The sequence below is a fragment of the Nicotiana attenuata genome, chromosome 9, assembly GCF_001879085.1.
Source record: "Nicotiana attenuata strain UT chromosome 9, NIATTr2, whole genome shotgun sequence".
Lineage (NCBI taxonomy): Eukaryota > Viridiplantae > Streptophyta > Magnoliopsida > Solanales > Solanaceae > Nicotiana > Nicotiana attenuata.
Window position 1 is genome coordinate 23,353,358 of NC_031997.1, and position 24,924 is coordinate 23,378,281.

Consider the following 24,924-nt stretch of genomic DNA (forward strand, 5'->3'; position numbering starts at 1 on the left):
CGAACGAATTTCCTTCTGTTATGACATATATATATATACTAGTGGGGTAGCCCGGGCCAACCTGAACAAAGTTGTATTGTCGTTAGCAAGAAGGTGAGTTTGTGTTTAGAAGAGAAAGAGAAGATACAGATTTGTTACTAAAATGTTAGAGAGTAATAGGAGACCATAGATAGCTACTACATAAATGATGTTTTTTCTAATCCCTCTATTTCTAATTCATATGTTACACAAAAACTTATAGCTTTCCAGTAGCACCTTCACAAGCCTGTGTAACATGGCAAGAATTAGCATAATTATTAAGAAAGATGATAAAGTATTATGTCAAATAAGTTTTAGCAACACTGAAATAAGGGTGGGTATATCAAGTTTAGAATCAAGCCAATGACAAAGCAAGATTTGAGAAGCAGAAGAATGGTAATGTTGGATTGATATTATTACTACAAAAAGCTTTAGATCTTAAATGTAAACAGAAAAAACAATAAGCAAAGCGAAAAATTTTAAGGCGGCAGTTTAACAGTGAAACAAGCAAAATTTAATAAGAGCAGTAAATGAAGAAGAATTTGACCTTATACTTTCTTTATGTTTTGTTGTTTGATGTAGGTAATATTGTTAGGCGGTTAGCCCTGTCAAAGGTTCGATTGCACTCTAAGATTGTTGGTGTTAGAGGGTACCAGCGTAAAATAAGTAGAATAAGATATTAGTGTATTGTTGACTCGTAGAAGCAGACATGATCTTTTTCTGTTACAAAGCATCTTCATCCCTAAATGACAATACTCTCCATGTAGGAATACATAAATTATCAACATTGCCATGATATGAATTTCAACCAAAAAGATGACAGCAGCCTCAAGAAGGCTATATTTAGTCATTTGAAGAACTATCAAGCTTTACTTTGTTATCAGTGAGCAGAGTCTATACAATCAGGAATTAGGAAGTATCCAATCCCAGGAAAAAATATCTGTTTTGTTAACTCTGATTAAAGAATAAGTTATTAACTTGTACGTAGATGCCAAAAGGCTTTGTTCTAAAGAGGGAAAGACTAAATAGAAGTATAGCTAGTGAAATGAAATATCAATCGTTAAGAAAACCTTATGAATGAATGTCAGTGAATATTATATAGTTGTATATTACATAGGCAGAGGAGCATCTTCATTAGTACAAAAAAATGCATATAAATCCTGGAGTTTGTACTTATCGTTCTCATGATCTAAGTTATAGTAAAAAGTTATTTTATGAGAACTACATTGAGTTTTAATTGTTACAAGTTACAAATATTTCACTTTTGGATAACTCATCTTGAACATATAACTTTCAAACTTTTTATTAAGTTATGACTTGAAAGAAACAGAATAAATGGCAAAACCTATCACCCGAGTTTACAGATAATTGATTGGTACTAAATTTAGCATGAGATCAAACTTAAGAGGTGAACTCCAAAGTTGCAGGTAAAGAGAGGTAGAAGTCTAGATATTGAGAGATGTATCCACACAGCAAATACGATAGCAGAATACTATTTTTTTCTTCTTTTTTTAATTATTTTTTTCTCAGTTTTTCGTTTTGTTTCAATGAGATGAGTCTAGTAAAGTAACAGAAGATATACCTGTAAAAGCAATTTCCATCAAAGCTCCTCTAGTTTTGCATTGTTTGATATCTCGAACATGGCGCACATAGTGACAACGACAACACTTCTGTGTCAGAAACTTCAGAAGTTAGCATGGCATACGCGACAACCTAAATTTTTTCTCAGAAGGAGCGACGATGGCAACACACAGAAAGAATAGAGGAAAAATGTGTTATGATGGACCTGCGCTGGAGTATTTATAGAGGCTCATACTATGTAACCCTTTCACGCATCCAGCTGCATATTTTATTGATGGGATCCAGCGTGCCCGTCCTAGAAGTGTGTGAACAAGTCCGAACTCGCGTATTTCAAATTTGATACTATAGATCAAGTGTTTCGTTAGCTTCCTGTAGGTTAACGTGAGTATGAAATAGTATTCATTTAGGTCATACAAACCCACCAAATTCTATAGAAATTAAGGGAAGTAAATAGATATTTTGTCCCAAAATGCTAAAGTACCTTCTATTTGGCGGCAAGTCTAACAGTAGTTCTGATAGTTCTGTCGTACGCAGCTAAAAAATTGAGCATTTTTGCCTTCTTTCTTTCAGGAGCTAAAGCATCCTGAAAAGGAATTTGTATTATACTGTATCAAAATCCCAATAAATCTAACTTCCTGCACTAAAATTCTTGTGCTTTTGAAGAAGCGGAATTTTTCCTCTTGGAAGTAGCTGAGAAAGGTGTAAAATACAATGGTTATTAAATCAAACAGCTACCCTATCTTCTAGGTATTAATCTGAAAAGTTTTACTATCCACAATAAGTGTTTTGCAGTTAGCTTTAGCAAAGGAACTGGTGGCTTTTCTTCAGCTGGTTGAGGATGCCATTCGAGAAGTACCTGACCTTTTTCAACAACTTCATGGATGTAAGGATACATGTTTATAACAGTCCTTAAATGGAAATCTTCACCAGTTTTGGAAGCATTTAGCATGTTCTTACAGTTGGCAAGAAGTATAAGAATCGTAAGTTCCAACTAATTATAAGAAAAACGTTAAACATTTTGTTACCAATTCAGTAAATGCAAACTATTATAACTGGTAAGCGGCTCGATACCTGGCCATAGTCAGACACAATCAAGGAATTCCCTTGTGCAGCTATAAAAGCTAGATGAATATTGTACCTATTTTTCTCCTGAGCAAGCTGGTTCTGTATTGCAAGAAGATAACTTTTGAAATAACATTCCAGTTGAGACTGATGAGTAATTTGGTGCTCATAAAAAAAAATGCATGTCTGAGGTCTAACTTAGGTGACGACAGATGAACATAGAAGTTTTTACTTGATATCACTTGAGCCATGAAATATAAAGAGAAAAGCTGTACTCAAAAACTGAACAAAGCAAAAAAGGCAAGAATGCAATGACATCGATAATAGAGAATTCATTAATCAGGTGATGCAAAAGAAACAAAAGACGAAGAGAAAGATGAAAACATGAAATATACATAAGTGACAATTATACCTGCGACAGATATGGAAATACAAGAAAGTGCAGATTATAGTGGTTTTAGCTCCTTGAATCAAGTGTTTAATTACACTGCGTTGTGTATCCTTTTTACGTTATTGTTTGTGCTTCGGCACATCATCCAATGTATACCGCAGAGCACCTGTAACTGCAGAAAAATGATGTTGAATAGAAATATATCGAAACTTATAAGCAGTGAGTTATTACATTACATACCAAGTCTTTGGAAGCCTATATGCATGTAAGATATTCCTCTTTGCTCGAATACAACACATATTTACTCCCTTTGGATCCTGCAATTGTCAGTGAAGAGGAGACCTTAAAGTTAAATGAGATCAAATGATGCAAAAAAGAATAATATCAGAGCAACAATGAGAAAGATGATATCACCAAAAGAAAAGGGGAGACAGTGTAGAGAAATATGGAGAAATGTTATAGGAAAAAGTTTGATTAGTCGTTATTCCTAGTTCAATAGTCGATCATCTGTTAGAAACTAAAACTTCATCATAAGAACAAAATAGTGAAAGCTCATAATGCGCACTTATGACCAAATATAGGATAATAAGGTAAAAGAATAACAAATAACTTATGAAATCACCTGACAGCAGAAGCATTACCCCGTTGCTTTCTGAATAATCTTGTCATAAACTATGTTGCAGGTAGAATGATCATCATGGCTAGTTGGTGTAGGTGGTCGAATCAACAATTTCAAATAGGCTGAACTTTTTGCTCTTGATAAGGCAACATAAAGTTGACCATGTGAAAATACAGGTTCCCGCAAATAAATTCCAACGAAATCCAAAGTTTGACCTTGTGCTTTATTTATGGTCATAGCAAAGCATAATCTAATTGGAAATTGTGTTCTTTTAAATGGAACATGCATCTTTTCATCTTGTGATGATAATAATGGTATTCTTGGTATAAATACATGTGTATTTTTGAAATCACCTGTAGTTATCTTAGCACTTATAATATGTGTTTTAAAATCGCAGCAGGTTAATCGTGTGCCATTGCATAAACCTTCATAAGGATTTAAATTTCGTAATAGCATAATCGGGCAATTTTCTTTCAAAGATAATTTATAAGGAGGCAAGCTAGGTGGATTAAACTGTGCAATAAATCTTCAAATTGTGTTTGATTATTTAGTTCAGTAGTCTCATCAATGCCGATAAATGTTCTTACTTCTCCGGGGAATTGATCAATAAGCATGTCATTTATTTCATTGACAAAATCATTTTTTGTTGTCAAAATTACACGGGAATCTGTACAGAATGAATTAGAGTTGAAGCAATTCAAACTTGGATATGTCTCTCTGAATAATTTATGTAAAGATTCACGTTCGGTTGTAAAAGGAATGACTAAAGAATCCGGAAATTTAATCATGTTTGTTGAGCTAGCTTGTTCTTGTCCATTTCCAATACTCATCAAGTAAGACAAAATGCAGGATCTGTTTTAGCTCTCATGTTCTCTGAGAGGTGTAATTTTTCAAGTTCATTCCAGATACTAGAATATAACAAACTTTCATTAATGAAATCTTCCTTCTTTCCATTTCTGACAACGGGAAGAGTTTGTCTAAAATCACCCCCTAAAACGACAACTTTTCCACCAAATAAAATATTTGTATTTGTGAGATCTTGTAAAAGCAAATCAAAGACTTCCAACATTCGTTTATTTGCCATAGATACTTCATCCCACACAATCAACTTTGCATCTCGAATTAGACTTGCAAGTGAACTTTGTTTACTAAAGTTACAGGTACTATTTTCATCAATATCAATGGGAATTTTAAAGCGAGAATGTGCAGTGCGTCCACCCGGGAGAGTAGAAGCAGCGACACCAGAGGTAGCTGTGGCCAAAGCTATGTATCCCATGGACCGTAGAGTTGCTAGTAAAGCACGATATAAAAAAGTTTTTCCAGTTCCTCCAGGACCATCGATAAAAAATGCGCCGGCTTTATTTGAAAATACTCTATCAATAATCATGTTATATGCTATCAGCTGATCTTTGTTTAATCTCGTATGCAACAACACGTCATCTTCACGGACAATAATAGATCTTTCAAAATGAACCTCTTTTGCTTCATTTGCTGCTGTAGAAGGCTTGATAGTTTCTGGGATGAGTTCATACTCATTTATATCATGACCCATAAAATATAAAATATCGTTGATATTATTCAGAGCTTGATATCGAATTTCTCTTCTTTCTATATTTTGTAACACTTTATAGTCTTCGATCATTGACTCTTCAAATTGCTCCCATAATTTTCTTGGATTAGTAGGATTACAATATACTAATAAAGTAGCAAACAAACGCCTTAAACTATATGGCATTTGATAATTTGCAGCTTCAGACATGCATTCTATCAAACTGTTATCACAGTGTAACAATCCTCTTTTTTCCACGGAATCTCTAAAAGTACTACAAGGTTCCCCATTTACTGTCAAAAGATCCTTATAAGATGTAGGTCCTCGCACATGCAATAGTAGTAACCTTAGATAATATCGTTCTCCTTCTGTTGTGACACGTTACAATGCGACCAATAGCAGAACGTTGTTTTCGACGTGCCCAAAATTTATCAGTAGAGGACCACACAAAGTATTCAGAAAATTCTTTGTACAATAAATTGAGCTCTTTAGCATCTTCATCAGTTTCGTTCATGTAGAAGAATTCTGTTAACATTGTTTTTTTTATCATTGGATTATTCACAATCGTATTTATATCAATATTGCTTTTAAAAGAAACAAATTGCTGGCCTTCAAGATGTAGTTGAAGACGATAGACATTCGGCGACATTTCACTAATAGGAAAACCAAAGAGACGCCATATAGCTTCTGGAGGTGATACCCATCTAGCAGACTGATACTCTTTGACTTCATCTATCTCTATATTTGTATCATTATTCTGTACAGAAAATGCTATTTTGTCATGTCCTTTACAAATGTATTTGTAAAGATATTTCATGACTTTGATGTTTGAACAAACTTCGATATTTATGTGACAGTTAAATTTTCCAAGTAAATATGGATTGTACGGAACAACCCAAGAGTTGTCTAAATATTTTTTTCTCACTTGTACAACTTCTCCTGTATTCCGTCTTCTATAACTTGGATAAGAATCATTTCCTTTTAATGTTTGATCAGCAAAATCTTTTGGATATTTGAACTTACAACAACCCTTTTTGTTCATACAAGAATTTGTCAGATCTAAATTACCACAAGGACCGTGCATCATATGCTTAAGAACAAGTTTACGCAAATTTGGTTCTGCATTATCGTCTGGTAATTCTGCTTTAATTATATCATCGTATGCCTCAGCAGTCAACAATTTATGCTCATTACTTAATATAATAAGAAAATGAGCATGGGGTAAACCTCGTTTCTAAAACTCAACAGTGTACATAAAAGCGGTAACTTTCCCAAAGATATTTCTCTTTAATATATCCGTCTTCGACTCTTCTATTTTGGCTCTGAACACCCGGCTAATCAAATCAGGTCTATTTTGCGCCTCATCACTTGATGATAAATGTTCCTCTATTTCCATCCAAGATGGATTGCATGTCATAGTTATAAACAAATCAGGTTTCCCAAAAGATTGTACTAATGCAATAGCATCCATATATCGTTGGCGCATATCTCTAGGGCCTCCTACAAAGGAATTAGGCAAAAATGTTTGTTTTCCAACGTTAGAAGCATCTCGTTCACCAAGTCTTAAAATGTCGAGAAGTCCTTGCAACATACTCATTCTAAACAAATCTTGATTGAATGTAACAAAATCCAATCTTTGAGTCTCCAATTTTATATATTCATCAACTGAATACTGCTGAAATAGTCTTCCTGTATGTAGAATTTCATCTTCATCATCATTTCTCATTTGGAGTTTGTAACAATAGTATTCACGAACCGAAACTGCATCTCTTTTGCGTTTTCCTTTTTGTAGATTTTGAGCTTCCATATCGAGATATCCATCAACGGAGGTAAAATTCTTTACATTCGGCAAGTGTTCAAATTCAAATAAAGTATGATCTCTAGGAAAATTTTTTGCCCCGTGAAACTTCTTAATACCACAGTGCCACCCACCTTGACCATGTGGAAATAACAATGGATATTGTAAAGGATCATAGCATCCAAAATAATAGTTTACTCTGTGTGTTTTGTCGCTTTGAGTATAAATTTGAACATGCGGTGCATGAGTAGCACGACTATCATTTTCATCAACCCATATTGCAGCAATCTCAGTCGTAGTAGGCAGATTGTATACACGTTGATCCAATCCCGCATCACATTTTAATGTTATATGAAAGTTTTGCAAATTTGGAATGTCTGTTAAAGATCGAAGAAATATAGAGTAGGGATTATCTTTTAGTATGTCCATCAAGTCCTTGACTATCGATTCGTTTATTTTATCGGAGCAAGCCATTCTATTTCCAACCTCATTTGCATTATCATAAAAGTACAATTGCAAATTTCTCGGCCTTTTTTCTCTGGGATATAAATCATCTATCAGATGATACATCTGCCCTTGAACTCTGAACGTGTAGATACCACGGTTTCTTTTGGCTAAATCTTTATCATAACTGACACCAAATGAAGTAAATGCAAATAGATTGTTATATGTTCTAATGTACGTTTGAAAGTGCTTGCTTTCTGCGTCATTTCCTAGATATAAATTTCTCAACCTAACTGGCATTCGGTGAGTGCTTAACTTGACTGTACCATTATTACAACAAAATCCAGGTGATTCATACTGAAATTTTTTTGCATAGCAGAATGTACAGTGTGGAACTTTCTTTAATGGAACATATTCTGAGCGTAGTCGATTAAGATTAGTCATACTTTTCTTATTCTCTATACGACCTGCATGTTGGAAGCAACTCTAAGCGCCACAAACAGAAGAAATGGTAAACACTGACATTGAAGTGTGATGTTTATACTAACCGTTAGTTATGATTGTTCCAAAGGTTGGAGTACGTGATTCATTTGCGGTACCCGAAGTTGAACCTGGTTCAACATAGTTGTTGAATATGTATATGCTTAAGAAGCACAGAAACATAAATTGACATATCTTTGTGTGCCTACCTTTTTCAAAAACATGAAAAGGATCAAGCAGATCTTTTCCTTTGTCAGAGACATCCAATGAAGGAATAGTTGATCGCTCTGTAACTGCATAGTGAGAATTAATGGTCATATACACTGAGATGAGACATCTACAATTATTGTGTATGTATAAACTGCAAAAACAAAGGAAGAAATAGCAGATTTGATGCTTCAACCTGTTTCTGAAGTAGAACAAGAGACTCCGACCGTAAAATCATCCTGGATTTGAAATATTGATTTAATGGGATTGACATGATTTATATTTGCAAGAAGGCGATTGGTTGCTGCTTGTCGATATTTGAGGCGGCGTTGCAACAACCTTTTTTCCTTTTGAGTCATTGTTACACAATCATCTATTTTACGGTGTTTGGTATTTTTATCATCAGCTTCGTTCGTTGAGCGAGAACTACTTTTTGATTGTCGATGATCCATTAATGTAAATTTTTTGAAGCGTCGGTACTCCTAGCGGCCTACACGTAATTGTCAAAGATTGTAATTATATTATTTCAGCAAATAACAACAGATACTGACGAAGGAACAATAAAATGTAACAAGCAGAAACATCAAAATTATTTCACATTATTTGTTCCCTGTACACATGTGTGATTTTGGAGATTACCATTCCGAAACAGCCAGCACAGCATATCTACACAACCAATATCTCTAAAGGAACTCATATCAGACAAAACTAAAATAGGATATGGCAATCAAACAATAACAAAGCCTAAAAATGAGACATCAACATATNAGGCCAATTTCGAAATTTTACAGCGCCACTATGAGGATTTAGGACACGTGCTGCCCCTTAGCTCTAGCTTTTGCCGCGTGTTTACACCATCGACTCCAGCTGTTCTTTCTCACGCAAGTCTCATCTTACCATCTTTACCACCGACTACCTCTGCTCTTTGGGGAAAACTTCAAATTCCTCCTGCTTTGGTCCATCTCTTTTCCTTTTCTTTCTCGCTGTTAGGGTTTGCTGTGTCAGTCTGCTGGGCTATCCGGTTAGTTTACTTGTGAGCTTCTCTTCTTTATTTTGATTTTCTCACCTTCTGTTATTTTCAAATTCTTTATTTTATCCTTCGTTCTAATGGATTATAACTGTATAATTTGAGTAAATTTTCCTACTATTAATAATCTTCATATGCTTCACCGTTGCCAGATTTAAATTTTGTGATATGAGTTTAAAACGGTCGGCCGATGTGAAATTCAATATTAAATATCAATATTTAAGTAGCGGTTACAACTTAGATAAGAGTTTTGTCTTTCTCCTACATCGGTGTATCGATTTACTCCTCTACTAATAAACTGAATTAGTACTTCTTAAACTGAGTAAAGTAGTTGCTAGAGCACATGGCTGGTGCAAATAGATTGAAAAAAAGAGGTGAATTTAAGATTCAGAAATTTGGGGCGGCACAGATACATAGTCACATATGGTCTGAAGATATATAAATCCTGGTTTTTTCGGCTTATATTTGGCACATTTGGTTGTTAATATATGATCATTAATCGAATCGGTTGTCTTTAAGAGACACTTGTATAATTTGGTTTTGATTATGATATCAATGTGTTATAATCCATTAGAACGAACGATAAAATAAAGAATTTGAAAATAACAGAAGGTGAGAAAATCAAAATAAAGAAGAGAAGCTCACAAGTAAACTAACCGGATAGCCCAGCAGACTGACACAACAAACCCTAACAGCGAGAAAGAAAAGGAAAAGAGATGGACCAAAGCAGGAGGAATTTGAAGTTTTCCCCAAAGAGCAGAGGTAGTCGGTGGTAAAGATGGTAAGATGAGACTTGCGTGAGAAAGAACAGCTGGAGTCGATGGTGTAAACACGCGGCAAAAGCTAGAGCTAAGGGGCAGCACGTGTCCAAAATCCTCATAGTGGCGCTGTAAAATTTCGAAATTGGCCTTCAGTGGTCAAGCAAGTACCTGAATCTCCTCAAAGTTCCTACTCAGTGGGCAAGCAAGTACCTGAAGCTCCTCAAAGTGTGGCTTATTAATAGTAGGAATAGGAAAGTACTCCTTCAACATGTTGTCTAAGTCTTTTTTTTATTTTTTATCTAAAGAACTTTTTATATGTATGGACAACATTAATGATATCTTTTAGACACTAAATTGTATTAGTAAAATTTTCAATTATAGGGATTATATTGCTATATTTACAAGTTAAATATCAGTTTTTTATTGTTCCGATTTTTTTTACATTAGAGGTCAAATAAAAAGTTGAGCTCGAGTCAATCTAAAATAGCAATTATGATAATATTCTTGTTGTCTGCTCTTATGTATAAGAAATAATCCAAACCAATTTCAGTTTTATGGTATTTAATCTTATTTTGATTTTATTAGTTTTAAATATAAATCTTACAATAATCGCTTGGCAATAAGTGCGAGGCACGTATACTAAAACTAATTTATTATAAAAGCATAATGTTGAAAGACTAAACGTTGAACGATCAAAATATCTACTAAAAATTGATTGACCTTTTTACCCTTTTAAATTAAAATTTTCTCCATCTGGCAACTTAATAATGGGTATGAATGTAATTTTTGTATTAGGACTAAACAAAATATCTTTCTATTGGGATTGAACTTCTCTTTTTCTAAACAAAACCTAAATAAAAGTTTTTCATGAAAAACTTCGAATTCCTCGTGAAGAACTTCAAATTCATTTAGATTCTGATTCATGACATAAGTACTTATCGGAAACAATGTTTTAAATGTATAATTGAGACAACGAGAAACTTTTAATTACAAAACAAGAGGAGTCATTGTTCTATCATAAAAGATGTTTGTTTATTTGTTTTTCTGATGGAATTAAATTAAATATCTGAACCTAAACTGTTTAAAAGAAAAAATCAAATTACTGATAATGGCTTATGAGTCTTGGATAAATACCACGTGGCCTTGAGTGATGCTGATTCCTTTCGTTTTTTTAGATAGAATCATGAGATGCAAATTTTCTATTTTTTTAGTGATTTAGAATAGAATAAGTAATAAAAAAAAAGAATATTCATTCATTAATTAAAAAGTCAAAAAACCATAGAAGATGGGTGAATAAAATCGTAAAAATTGTGCGGGGTGTCCTATTTGGTCACCCCCATTTAACCTATACCCAAATATTTAAAATTATTTAACACATACCTTAATTTTGACAACTTCAGACTCCTCTTCTTCCTCCTTACCTATGCGCTCCTTTCTTCCTCCTCTTCTTTTCCTTATGAGGCTGAGAGTAGTTCATTTTAGGATCTGACCAAACCCATTATTTTTTTCCCCCTTTTCAAAGAGGCTGTGCTTTTGAGATAAATAGTGTAAAAGGATTGCCAGTGATTTTGAGATGACCATTCCTTGAATTCTATTTTTGTTGCTTGCATTACCTATTGTTTCTAGCCGTATAAGGGGAGTTCTCTAGAAATTCCCTCTCCAAATTCCAGGTTATATTATATATTGCTGGGGAAAAAGTTGAAAATCTCAAAACATCACTGATGTGGAAATTTGCACTACAAATTGTCTGAAATTTGCACTATCTGAAGTTCAAATATAACAAGTTGGTTTTGTCCTGAAGTTTGCACAATGAAATGAAGTTTTCCCGATTAACTTTGCAAGTTAAGCCAATTTCAGGTGAAATATTTTGAAGTTTTGTTTTAATAATGCCACACTTCAGACAAAAAAATTCCCAAGTGAACTGAAGTTTGCCCTTGCTATAATTGAAGTTTGCATGATTGCCCTAGCAAGTCAGACCAAACCTAAGGTAAAAATATCTGAAGTTTTGCTTTGATAAGGCTACACTTTAGGCAAAAAAGTTTGAAGTTCAAATTTCAGACAAAAATTTTGCTATTACAGATCTGTATATCTAAAGTTACCCGAAAAGTAAGTACACTTATAATTTTTTGTACAAAGCGACTATAAGTTAAATAGTGACCCAAAAACTTGTATAGATCAAATGCCCCAATAAATTCACTTTTCTACTATTTGTATAAGAAAAGTCATTAGTCTTTTGTATTTCACTCAAAATATCAATTTTCATTTGTATAAGAAAAGTCATTTGCCTTCTGTATTTCACTCAAAATATGATATTTCTTTTTATTTTGTATTAGAAAGTCATTTATCTTTTTACTAGTTCACTTAAAAGTTACTTAATCCAGAAAGTGATATATCCATTAACTTCTTAGTGATGTGATACCCGACTTTTACTCGGAAAAAAAAATCTTTCTTTATGTGCTAAGCAAATACCGATATCTATCCAAAATATGATAAATACTTTGGACATAATTGCTCAAGTAAAAATAGTTAAGAAACATCATCTAAATTGTTATATGGACTTTTAAATATCTTTCACACCATGAATAATGGATACAATCATACTTTAGGAACGCATCTCGTTATGGTTTTGAGAAAAAGGCCAAAATAATCTTTAATATATTGGGGGTTGGAGTATTTTGGTCCTTGATATATATATCACTAGAGAGAAATAGTTCTTAAATGTATACAAAAAGTCAAATTTTTTGGTCCAAGCCTGAAGCCCCTAACATTAACGGTTTTACTCGAAAAATCTATTAAAACTAACCCCACAACCTTTATCTTAACCGTCTTGGACTTGGCCTGGATTCTGTCAACTCCTCCAACTGTTCTTTCTTACCGAAGAACGGGACGACTCACCAAGTTTCAAAGTGAGATAAAAGCACAAAGGGGACAGAATTAGCAGTAGATAAGTAGCTGCAAAAATCATATCTTGGTCTATGATAATGTATAAATCAAACATGGGCAAAGAACAAGATGCAAAATTTTGAGATCGTCACAACAAAACTCAGCTTAAACAATGTGAAGCTCTAAAGACTATCACCATATAATTCAGAAGGATGAAACGAGTCTATGCTCCAGGAACCTCGGGTTCTGCCTCTGCTACTGTCTCATCAGCTGGCCGATCCAACTTCACACCAACATCTTCTGAATAATCACCATGAACCTACAAGAATAACTCGCAAATAACCAAATAGCTGCTGGTATACAATATGAATACAATAGTAAACTATGCATGCGTCCTGTTTAAAGCAATACGACAAAGAACAGACACACAACATACCTCCATCAGCTTGCCAATATCAAACTTGGGGGCCTTGAGGATCTTGACTTTTCGGATATAAACATTTTGTAGGGGGAAGATGCTTGAAGTTGCTTTCTCAATCTCTCTGCCAATTGATTCAGGGATGAATTTGGCAACCAACTCTTCAGGCACATGAACTTGCTTGGTTCCTCATGATCTCAACCATCTTCTACGGATCTAAGACAATATTAAGGTATGGTTGTGAGAATTTGCGCAATATGATAACCATAAGCATATATGTTCATAAGTCAACACCAAGTTGAAGATACTACCAACCTGACGGATCTGGCTGCTCTGAGCATAACAGGTACGCTTCTGCTGGTTTGGACGTTTCTTTGTAAAAGCAATGCAGAACATCCTCAGGGTATAGCTGTCGGTAGTCTTGACATCCACATGGGCCTCAATCAAAGTTTGCCATTTGCGAACCAGTGACCTCAACTTGTCTGTTGTGAAATCCATTCCCTGTATTTACTTTGAAGTTAGAACTCAATCTACAGCAGCAAATGCAAACATATGATTGTCTAAAAGAATCATCCTACCCAGAAGTTTGTGAGGACATTCTTTCCTTGCACATCCTCTGCTCTCAACCTGATCTTTCGGAAAGCCTGATCCTCGTCCTTTTGAAGATCAGCCAGACTTACTTCAAATACTCTATGCTTTAGGCCCTCTGAAGCAATCTGAGAGGGAATTCTATCCTCGATCACTCCTTCGATCGTTCCGGGCGGAATTGCGTTCTGAACCATTGTTCCTTCGATCTGCTGTATATGGTTGATATCGTTCTCTGTTCGACCTTGGCTCCCTGTCGACTAATAGGTTTAAAGTTAANATGACAGCAGCCTCAAGAAGGCTATATTTAGTCATTTGAAGAACTATCAAGCTTTACTTTGTTATCAGTGAGCAGAGTCTATACAATCAGGAATTAGGAAGTATCCAATCCCAGGAAAAAATATCTGTTTTGTTAACTCTGATTAAAGAATAAGTTATTAACTTGTACGTAGATGCCAAAAGGCTTTGTTCTAAAGAGGGAAAGACTAAATAGAAGTATAGCTAGTGAAATGAAATATCAATCGTTAAGAAAACCTTATGAATGAATGTCAGTGAATATTATATAGTTGTATATTACATAGGCAGAGGAGCATCTTCATTAGTACAAAAAAATGCATATAAATCTTGGAGTTTGTACTTATCGTTCTCATGATCTAAGTTATAGTAAAAAGTTATTTTATGAAAACTACATTGAGTTTTAATTGTTACAAGTTACAAATATTTCACTTTTGGATAACTCATCTTGAACATATAACTTTCAAACTTTTTATTAAGTTATGACTTGAAAGAAACAGAATAAATGGCAAAACCTATCACCCGAGTTTACAGATAATTGATTGGTACTAAATTTAGCATGAGATCAAACTTAAGAGGTGAACTCCAAAGTTGCAGGTAAAGAGAGGTAGAAGTCTAGATATTGAGAGATGTATCCACACAGCAAATACGATAGCAGAATACTATTTTTTTCTTCTTTTTTTAATTATTTTTTTCTCAGTTTTTCGTTTTGTTACAATGAGATGAGTCTAGTAAAGTAACAGAAGATATACCTGTAAATACAATTTCCATCAAAGCTCCTCTAGTTTTGCATTGTTTGATATCTCGAACATGGCGCACATAGTGACAACGACAACACTTCTGTGTCAGAAACTTCAGAAGTTAGCATGGCATACGCGACAACCTAAATTTTTTCTCAGAAGGAGCGACGATGGCAACACACAGAAAGAATAGAGGAAAAATGTATTATGATGGACCTGCGCTGGAGTATTTATAGAGGCTCATACTATGTAACCTTTCACGCATCCAGCTGCATATTTTATTGATGGGATCCAGCGTGCCCGTCCTAGAAGTGTGTGAACAAGTCCGAACTCGCGTATTTCAAATTTGATACTATAGATCAAGTGTTTCGTTAGCTTCCTGTAGGTTAACGTGAGTATGAAATAGTATTCATTTAGGTCATACAAACCCACCAAATTCTATAGAAATTAAGGGAATTAAATAGATATTTTTGTCCCAAAATGCTAAAGTACCTTCTATTTGGCGGCAAGTCTAACAGTAGTTCTGATAGTTCTGTCGTACGCAGCTAAAAAATTGAGCATTTTTGCCTTCTTTCTTTCAGGAGCTAAAGCATCCTGAAAAGGAATTTGTATTATACTGTATCAAAATCCCAATAATCTAACTTCCTGCACTAAAATTCTTGTGCTTTTGAAGAAGCGGAATTTTTCCTCTCGGAAGTAGCTGAGAAAGGTGTAAAATACAATGGTTATTAAATCAAACAGCTACCCTATCTTCTAGGTATTAATCTGAAAAGTTTTACTATCCACAATAAGTGTTTTGCAGTTAGCTTTAGCAAAGGAACTGGTGGCTTTTCTTCAGCTGGTTGAGGATGCCATTCGAGAAGTACCTGACCCTTTTCAACAACTTCATGGATGTAAGGATACATCTTTATAACAGTCCTTAAATGGAAATCTTCACCAGTTTTGGAAGCATTTAGCATGTTCTTACAGTTGGCAAGAAGTATAAGAATCGTAAGTTCCAACTAATTATAAGAAAAACGTTAAACATTTTGTTACCAATTCAGTAAATGCAAACTATTATAACTGGTAAGCGGCTCGATACCTGGCCATAGTCAGACACAATCAAGGAATTCCCTTGTGCAGCTATAAAAGCTAGATGAATATTGTACCTATTTTTCTCCTGAGCAAGCTGGTTCTGTATTGCAAGAAGATAACTTTTGAAATAACATTCCAGTTGAGACTGATGAGTAATTTGGTGCTCATAAAAAAAAATCATGTCTGAGGTCTAACTTAGGTGACGACAGATGAACATAGAAGTTTTTACTTGATATCACTTGAGCCATGAAATATAAAGAGAAAAGCTGTACTCAAAAACTGAACAAATCAAAAGAGACGAGAATGCAACGACATCGATAATAGAGAATTCATTAATCAGGTGATGCAAAAGAAACAAAAGACGAAGAGAAAGATGAAAACATGAAATATACATAAGTGACAATTATACCTGCGACAGATATGGAAATACAAGAAAGTGCAGATTATAGTGGTTTTAGCTCCTTGAATCAAGTGTTTAATTACACTGCGTTGTGTATCCTTTTTACGTTATTGTTTGTGCTTCGGCACATCATCCAATGTATACCGCAGAGCACCTGTAACTGCAGAAAAATGATGTTGAATAGAAATATATCGAAACTTATAAGCAGTGAGTTATTACATTACATACCAAGTCTTTGGAAGCCTATATGCATGTAAGATATTCCTCTTTGCTCGAATACAACACATATTTACTCCCTTTGGATCCTGCAATTGTCAGTGAAGAGGAGACCTTAAAGTTAAATGAGATCAAATGATGCAAAAAAGAATAATATCAGAGCAACAATGAGAAAGATGATATCACCAAAAGAAAAGGGGAGACAGTGTAGAGAAATATGGAGAAATGTTATAGGAAAAAGTTTGATTAGTCGTTATTCCTAGTTCAATAGTCGATCATCTGTTAGAAACTAAAACTTCATCATAAGAACAAAATAGTGAAAGCTCATAATGCGCACTTATGACCAAATATAGGATAATAAGGTAAAAGAATAACAAATAACTTATGAAATCACCTGACAGCAGAAGCATTACCCCGTTGCTTTCTGAATAATCTTGTCATAAACTATGTTGCAGGTAGAATGATCATCATGGCTAGTTGGTGTAGGTGGTCGAATCAACAATTTCAAATAGGCTGAACTTTTTGCTCTTGATAAGGCAACATAAAGTTGACCATGTGAAAATACAGGTTCCCGCAAATAAATTCCAACGAAATCCAAAGTTTGACCTTGTGCTTTATTTATGGTCATAGCAAAGCATAATCTAATTGGAAATTGTGTTCTTTTAAATGGAACATGCATCTTTTCATCTTGTGATGATAATAATGGTATTCTTGGTATAAATACATGTGTATTTTTGAAATCACCTGTAGTTATCTTAGCACTTATAATATGTGTTTTAAAATCGCAGCAGGTTAATCGTGTGCCATTGCATAAACCTTCATAAGGATTTAAATTTCGTAATAGCATAATCGGGCAATTTTCTTTCAAAGATAATTTATAAGGAGGCAAGCTAGGTGGATTAAACTGTGCAATAAATCTTCAAATTGTGTTTGATTATTTAGTTCAGTAGTCTCATCAATGCCGATAAATGTTCTTACTTCTCCGGGGAATTGATCAATAAGCATGTCATTTATTTCATTGACAAAATCATTTTTTGTTGTCAAAATTACACGGGAATCTGTACAGAATGAATTAGAGTTGAAGCAATTCAAACTTGGATATGTCTCTCTGAATAATTTATGTAAAGATTCACGTTCGGTTGTAAAAGGAATGACTAAAGAATCCGGAAATTTAATCATGTTTGTTGAGCTAGCTTGTTCTTGTCCATTTCCAATACTCATCAAGTAAGCACAAAATGCAGGATCTGTTTTAGCTCTCATGTTCTCTGAGAGGTGTAATTTTTTCAAGTTTCATTCCAGATCCTAGAATATAACAAACTTTCATTAATGAAATCTTCCTTCTTTCCATTTCTGACAACGGGAAGAGTTTGTCTAAAATCACCCCCTAAAACGACAACTTTTCCACCAAATAAAATATTTGTATTTGTGAGATCTTGTAAAAGCAAATCAAAGACTTCCAACATTCGTTTATTTGCCATAGATACTTCATCCCACACAATCAACTTTGCATCTCGAATTAGACTTGCAAGTGAACTTTGTTTACTAAAGTTGCAGGTACTATTTTCATCAATATCAATGGGAATTTTAAAGCGAGAATGTGCAGTGCGTCCACCCGGGAGAGTAGAAGCAGCGACACCAGAGGTAGCTGTGGCCAAAGCTATGTATCCCATGGACCGTATAGTTGCTAGTAAAGCACGATATAAAAAAGTTTTTCCAGTTCCTCCAGGACCATCGATAAAAAATGCGCCGGCTTTATTTGAAAATACTCTATCAATAATCATGTTATATGCTATCAGCTGATCTTTGTTTAATCTCGTATGCAACAACACGTCATCTTCACTGACAATAATAGATCTTTCAAAATGAACCTCTTTTGCTTCTTTTGCTGCTGTAGAAGGCTTGATAGTTTCTGGGATGAGTTCATACTCATTTATATCATGACCCATAAAATATAAAATATCGTTGATATTATTCAGAGCTTGATATCGAATTTCTCTTCTTTCTATATTTTGTAACACTTTATAGTCTTCGATCATTGACTCTTCAAATTGCTCCCATAATTTTCTTGGATTAGTAGGATTACAATATACTAATAAAGTAGCAAACAAACGCCTTAAACTATATGGCATTTGATAATTTGCAGCTTCAGACATGCATTCTATCAAACTGTTATCACAGTGTAACAATCCTCTTTTTTCCACGGAATCTCTAAAAGTACTACAAGGTTCCCCATTTACTGTCAAAAGATCCTTATAAGATGTAGGTCCTCGCACATGCAATAGTAGTAACCTTAGATAATATCGTTCTCCTTCTGTTGTGACACGTTACAATGCGACCAATAGCAGAACGTTGTTTTCGACGTGCCCAAAATTTATCAGTAGAGGACCACACAAAGTATTCAGGAAAGTCTTTGTACAATAAATTGAGCTCTTTAGCATCTTCATCAGTTTCGTTCATGTAGAAGAATTCTGTTAACATTGTTTTTTTTATCATTGGATTATTCACAATCGTATTTATATCAATATTGCTTTTAAAAGAAACAAATTGCTGGCCTTCAAGATGTAGTTGAAGACGATAGACATTCGGCGACATTTCACTAATAGGAAAACCAAAGAGACGCCATATAGCTTCTGGAGGTGATACCCATCTAGCAGACTGATACTCTTTGACTTCATCTATCTCTATATTTGTATCATTATTCTGTACAGAAAATGCTATTTTGTCATGTCCTTTACAAATGTATTTGTAAAGATATTTCATGACTTTGATGTTTGAACAAACTTCGATATTTATGTGACAGTTAAATTTTCCAAGTAAATATGGATTGTACGGAACAACCCAAGAGTTGTCTAAATATTTTTTTCTCACTTGTACAACTTCTCCTGTATTCCGTCTTCTATAACTTGGATAAGAATCATTTCCTTTTAATGTTTGATCAGCAAAATCTTTTGGATATTTGAACTTACAACAACCCTTTTTGTTCATACAAGAATTTGTCAGATCTAAATTACCACAAGGACCGTGCATCATATGCTTAAGAACAAGTTTACGCAAATTTGGTTCTGCATTATCGTCTGGTAATTCTGCTTTAATTATATCATCGTATGCCTCAGCAGTCAACAATTTATGCTCATTACTTAATATAATAAGAAAATGAGCATGGGGTAAACCTCGTTTCTAAAACTCAACAGTGTACATAAAAGCGGTAACTTTCCCAAAGATATTTCTCTTTAATATATCCGTCTTCGACTCTTCTATTTTGGCTCTGAACACCCGGCTAATCAAATCAGGTCTATTTTGCGCCTCATCACTTGATGATAAATGTTCCTCTATTTCCATCCAAGATGGATTGCATGTCATAGTTATAAACAAATCAGGTTTCCCAAAAGATTGTACTAATGCAATAGCATCCATATATCGTTGGCGCATATCTCTAGGGCCTCCTACAAAGGAATTAGGCAAAAATGTTTGTTTTCCAACGTTAGAAGCATCTCGTTCACCAAGTCTTAAAATGTCGAGAAGTCCTTGCAACATACTCATTCTAAACAAATCTTGATTGAATGTAACAAAATCCAATCTTTGAGTCTCCAATTTTATATATTCATCAACTGAATACTGCTGAAATAGTCTTCCTGTATGTAGAATTTCATCTTCATCATCATTTCTCATTTGGAGTTTGTAACAATAGTATTCACGAACCGAAACTGCATCTCTTTTGCGTTTTCCTTTTTGTAGATTTTGAGCTTCCATATCGAGATATCCATCAACGGAGGTAAAATTCTTTACATTCGGCAAGTGTTCAAATTCAAATAAAGTATGATCTCTAGGAAAATTTTTTGCCCCGTGAAACTTCTTAATACCACAGTGCCACCCACCTTGACCATGTGGAAATAACAATGGATATTGTAAAGGATCATAGCATCCAAAATAATAATTTACTCTGTGTGTTTTGTCGCTTTGAGTATAAATTTGAACATGCGGTGCATGAGTAGCACGACTATCATTTTCATCAACCCATATTGCAGCAATCTCAGTCGTAGTAGGCAGATTGTATACACGTTGATCCAATCCCGCATCACATTTTAATGCTATATGAAAGTTTTGCAAATTTGGAATGTCTGTTAAAGATCGAAGAAATATAGAGTAGAGAGTAGGGATTTAGTATGTCCATCAAGTCCTTGACTATCGATTCGTTTATTTTATCGGAGCAAGCCATTCTATTTCCAACCTCATTTGCATTATCATAAAAGTACAATTGCAAATTTCTCGGCCTTTTTTCTCTGGGATATAAATCATCTATCAGATGATACATCTGCCCTTGAACTCTGAACGTGTAGATACCACGGTTTCTTTTGGCTAAATCTTTATCATAACTGACACCAAGTGAAGTAAATGCAAATAGATTGTTATATGTTCTAATGTACGTTTGAAAGTGCTTGCTTTCTGCGTCATTTCCTAGATATAAATTTCTCAACCTAACTGGCATTCGGTGAGTGGTAAACTTGACTGTACCATTATTACAACAAAATCCAGGTGATTCATACTGAAATTTTTTTGCATAGCAGAATGTACAGTGTGGAACTTTCTTTAATGGAACATATTCTGAGCATAGTCGATTAAGATTAGTCATACTTTTCTTATTCTTTATACGACCTGCATGTTGGAAGCAACTCTAAGCGCCACAAACAGAAGAAATGGTAAACACTGACATTGAAGTGTGATGTTTATACTAACCGTTAGTTATGATTGATCCAAAGGTTGAGTACGTGATTCATTTGCGGTACCCGAAGTTGAACCTGGTTCAACATAGTTGTTGAATATGTATATGCTTAAGAAGCACAGAAACATAAATTGACATATCTTTGTGTGCCTACCTTTTTCAAAAACATGAAAAGGATCAAGCAGATCTTTTCCTTTGTCAGAGACATCCAATGAAGGAATAGTTGATCGCTCTGTAACTGCATAGTGAGAATTAATGGTCATATACACTGAGATGAGACATCTACAATTATTGTGTATGTATAAACTGCAAAAACAAAGGAAGAAATAGAAGATTTGATGCTTCAACCTGTTTCTGAAGTAGAACAAGAGACTCCGACCGTAAAATCATCCTGGATTTGAGATATTAATTTAATGGGATTGACATGATTTATATTTGCAAGAAGGCGATTGGTTGCTGCTTGTCGATATTTGAGGCGGCGTTGCAACAACCTTTTTTCCTTTTGAGTCATTGTTACACAATCATCTATTTTACGGTGTTTGGTATTTTTATCATCAGCTTCGTTCGTTGAGCGAGAACTTCTTTTTGATTGTCGATGATCCATTAATGTAAATTTTTTGAAGCGTCGGTACTCCTAGCGGCCTACACGTAATTGTCAAAGATTGTAATTATATTATTTCAGTAAATAACAACAGATACCGACGAAGGAACAATAAAATGTAACAAGCAGAAACATCAAAATTATTTCACATTATTTGTTCCCTGTACGCATGTGTGATTTTGGAGATTACCGTTCCGAAACAGCCAGCACACCATATCTACACAACCAATATCTCTAAAGGAACTCATATCAGACAAAACTAAAATAGGATATGGCAATACAAACAATAACAAAGCCTAAAATGAGACATCAACATATAAAAGAGCATCAAATTCAGAGAGTTGTCCACTCATTTGGTTAACCTAGCAAACAGAGTCAGTAAATTTTTTATATAACTCAAACGAACAAAGCGCAACAAAGCAAAATAAATTAGTCATTGTTAGCTAAGAAATGTAAAACCTAATGCAGGGAAGTATTCCGCGAGCATATCAATTTGTAAACACCTATTTTTTTAATAAAAATCTTAGTGTTCAGCTATACTCTTTTAATAGTTCTGTATATCCCTGTAGTTCAGGATAAAGCATAAGTTCATTAAGACGAAGATGATTGGAAATTAACAATTACATGTACTTCTGGCATATATAAGAGAGGGAAACTTTGGTTAACTTACCGAACAGTAAAACATCATATCTAAACATGTGTAAAAGTTAAGTGATGAATCTAATCTCAATTACTCATCCATAGACATTTTCCTAACCTTGCACATTGATATCATAATCAAAACCAAATTATACAAGTGTCTCTTAAAGATAACTGATTCGATTAATGATCATATATTAACAACCAAATGTGCCAAATATAAGCCGAAAAAACCAGGATTTATATATCTTCAGACCATATGTGACTATGTATCTGTGCCGCCCCAAATTTCTGAATCTTAAATTCACCTCTTTTTTTCAATCTATTTGCACCAGCCATGTGCTCTAGCAACTACTTTACTCAGTTTAAGAAGTACTAATTCAGTTTATTAGTAGAGGAGTAAATCGATACACCGATGTAGGAGAAAGACAAAACTCTTATCTAAGTTGTAACCGCTACTTAAATATTGATATTTAATATTGAATTTCACATCGGCCGACCGTTTTAAACTCATATCACAAAATTTAAATCTGGCAACGGTGAAGCATATGAAGATTATTAATAGTAGGAAAATTTACTCAAATTATACAGTTATAATCCATTAGAACGAAGGATAAAATAAAGAATTTGAAAATAACAGAAGGTGAGAAAATCAAAATAAAGAAGAGAAGCTCACAAGTAAACTAACCGGATAGCCCAGCAGACTGACACAGCAAACCCTAACAGCGAGAAAGAAAAGGAAAAGAGATGGACCAAAGCAGGAGGAATTTGAAGTTTTCCCCAAAGAGCAGAGGTAGTCGGTGGTAAAGATGGTAAGATGAGACTTGCGTGAGAAAGAACAGCTGGAGTCGATGGTGTAAACACGCGGCAAAAGCTAGAGCTAAGGGGCAGCACGTGTCCTAAATCCTCATAGTGGCGCTGTAAAATTTCGAAATTGGCCTTCAGTGGTCGAGCAAGTACCTGAATCTCCTCAAAGTTCCTACTCAGTGGGCAAGCAAGTACCTGAAGCTCCTCAAAGTGTGGCTTATTAATAGTAGGAATATATATATATATATATATATACTGTGCTTCTCTCCTTCTAATATTTATTTTGTTAGCTAATTTACTTTTACTTTTACTTTTACTATATTATAGAAGTGCTTGAGTTTCGACGTGTTAGCTCTTGGCAATAAATTCATATGTAAGGTCAATTTTGACTTTTCATGACTAGCGTAAGCAAGGTGTCCTCTTCGTGTAAAAAGTCTTCCCATTCAACCGCCATGTATCTTTTTTGTTTGCTACTTTTTGCTGTTTTATCTTTGTTTCCTTTGTTTCATCATTGCTCCTTTTTGCTAATTCCCTCCGGTCCAAAATAAGTGATTTTTTGGTATTTTTCTTGTGGTCCAAAATAAGTGATTTTTCTAGATTTCAAGAATGAATTAATTATTTTTTTCTACGTTCTCCTTGGAGTAAATAGTGTTGGAATATGTGTTAGGAGTGTTTATATGAGATAGTAAAGGTTAATATGGTCAATTCCATTGCTAATTAATGCTAAAAGGTGTATTTCTTAATCTTTGTGAAAACATCCAAAAAAATTACTTATTTTGAACCGGAGGGAGTATCTTTCTTTCCTTCGTCCCTTTGATTTTCTCGGTGGTTTATCTCCAATAATTGGGAACTAAGATTGATTAGGTTCTCTCTTGCTTCTTTCAAGCTCCATGTTTACTCTATTCAAGGCCACCTCATAACTTGAAGTTAGTTTTATGGTCCATTTTACCACAATGGATTGAGTTTGAGCCTCTTTTGCTGGTTGGGTTTTAAGAGTTTAACTTGGGGTTTTAAATGGGGTATTTTGGGATAGAGTAATATTTTGTTCCAATTACACGTTGCCTGATTGATTTTGGAAAACTCTGTCTATTGACTTGTTTAGCCGAATATAGTAGAAAATTTATGTGAAATTTGCTAATTGTTCGTTTCTTTAACATTTTACAGCTGGGCAACAGTTGTATTTGACATGCTTCACATTTTTCTACTATTGATGCTGTTTTGCTTAATTTGCATGGTGAACTCACAGAAATTTCATCTCGATTAAATTATTAGGTTCAAGTTGATTCAAGAAATTCAAGATAATCTCATAATCTAGACCTTAGTTTTATTATCTTATTATTATATTTTTTGGTTTCTATTTCTGATGGATACTTGCAATTGTATAGTTTTGGGTATTTATGAGTTTAATGTTAGTTGTTTTGCAAGCATAATAGAGTCCATCAGTAGGATTAGATAGAAGCGCCTAGCATTGTTTATCTTTCAGGTGCAAGAATGAGTATATTGAGGATGCAATCAATATGCTAAATCTGTTTTAGCAAGCTTCAGATTTAGTAACGAATGTAGTTACTTTTGTTTGTAGTACCGCATCACCTACTTAGTGCTTTATTTAA

General features: G+C 34.3%; 1 protein-coding gene and 1 pseudogene across 14 annotated transcripts; both read right to left on the minus strand.

The window, feature by feature from the left end:
- Nucleotides 1-23,497, minus strand: LOC109232160. 14 transcript variants are annotated; one of them, XR_002068904.1, is made up of 11 exons: nucleotides 23,184-23,485; nucleotides 21,616-21,909; nucleotides 21,422-21,505; nucleotides 21,282-21,343; nucleotides 16,560-16,636; nucleotides 16,341-16,491; nucleotides 15,939-16,031; nucleotides 15,350-15,451; nucleotides 15,074-15,209; nucleotides 14,870-14,957; nucleotides 1-265 (listed from the first exon to the last, which is right to left on the minus strand). XR_002068904.1 is itself a non-coding variant. In XM_019397843.1 (5 exons), the coding sequence occupies exons 2-5, from the start codon at nucleotides 8,599-8,601 to the stop codon at nucleotides 6,455-6,457; spliced, it is 1,878 nt and encodes a 625-aa protein (XP_019253388.1). In that variant the 5' UTR covers nucleotides 8,602-8,639; nucleotides 9,834-10,138; the 3' UTR covers nucleotides 5,207-6,454. The 14 variants fall into 14 exon arrangements, 2 of the variants coding, with proteins under 2 accessions (XP_019253388.1, XP_019253387.1); XR_002068901.1 differs by having other exon boundaries at nucleotides 9-265; nucleotides 15,074-15,236; nucleotides 16,341-16,485; nucleotides 23,184-23,484; XR_002068900.1 differs by lacking the exons at nucleotides 21,282-21,343; nucleotides 21,422-21,505; nucleotides 21,616-21,909; nucleotides 23,184-23,485 and adding an exon at nucleotides 16,961-17,824 and having other exon boundaries at nucleotides 9-265; nucleotides 15,074-15,236.
- On the minus strand, nucleotides 12,864-13,648 carry LOC109232163 (annotated as a pseudogene).

Excerpts from the sequence above, each read along its gene's own strand:
- LOC109232160 (XM_019397843.1), bottom strand. The coding sequence starts at position 8,601 with ATGGATCATCGACAATCAAAAAGTAGTTCTCGCTCAACGAACGAAGCT. Across the intron at positions 8,236-8,345 it reads TTGTTCTACTTCAGAAACAG|TTACAGAGCGATCAACTATT; the intron begins GTTGAAGCATCA and ends CTCACTATGCAG. Across the intron at positions 7,930-8,010 it reads TGGAACAATCATAACTAACG|GTCGTATAGAGAATAAGAAA; the intron begins GTTAGTATAAAC and ends TCCAACATGCAG.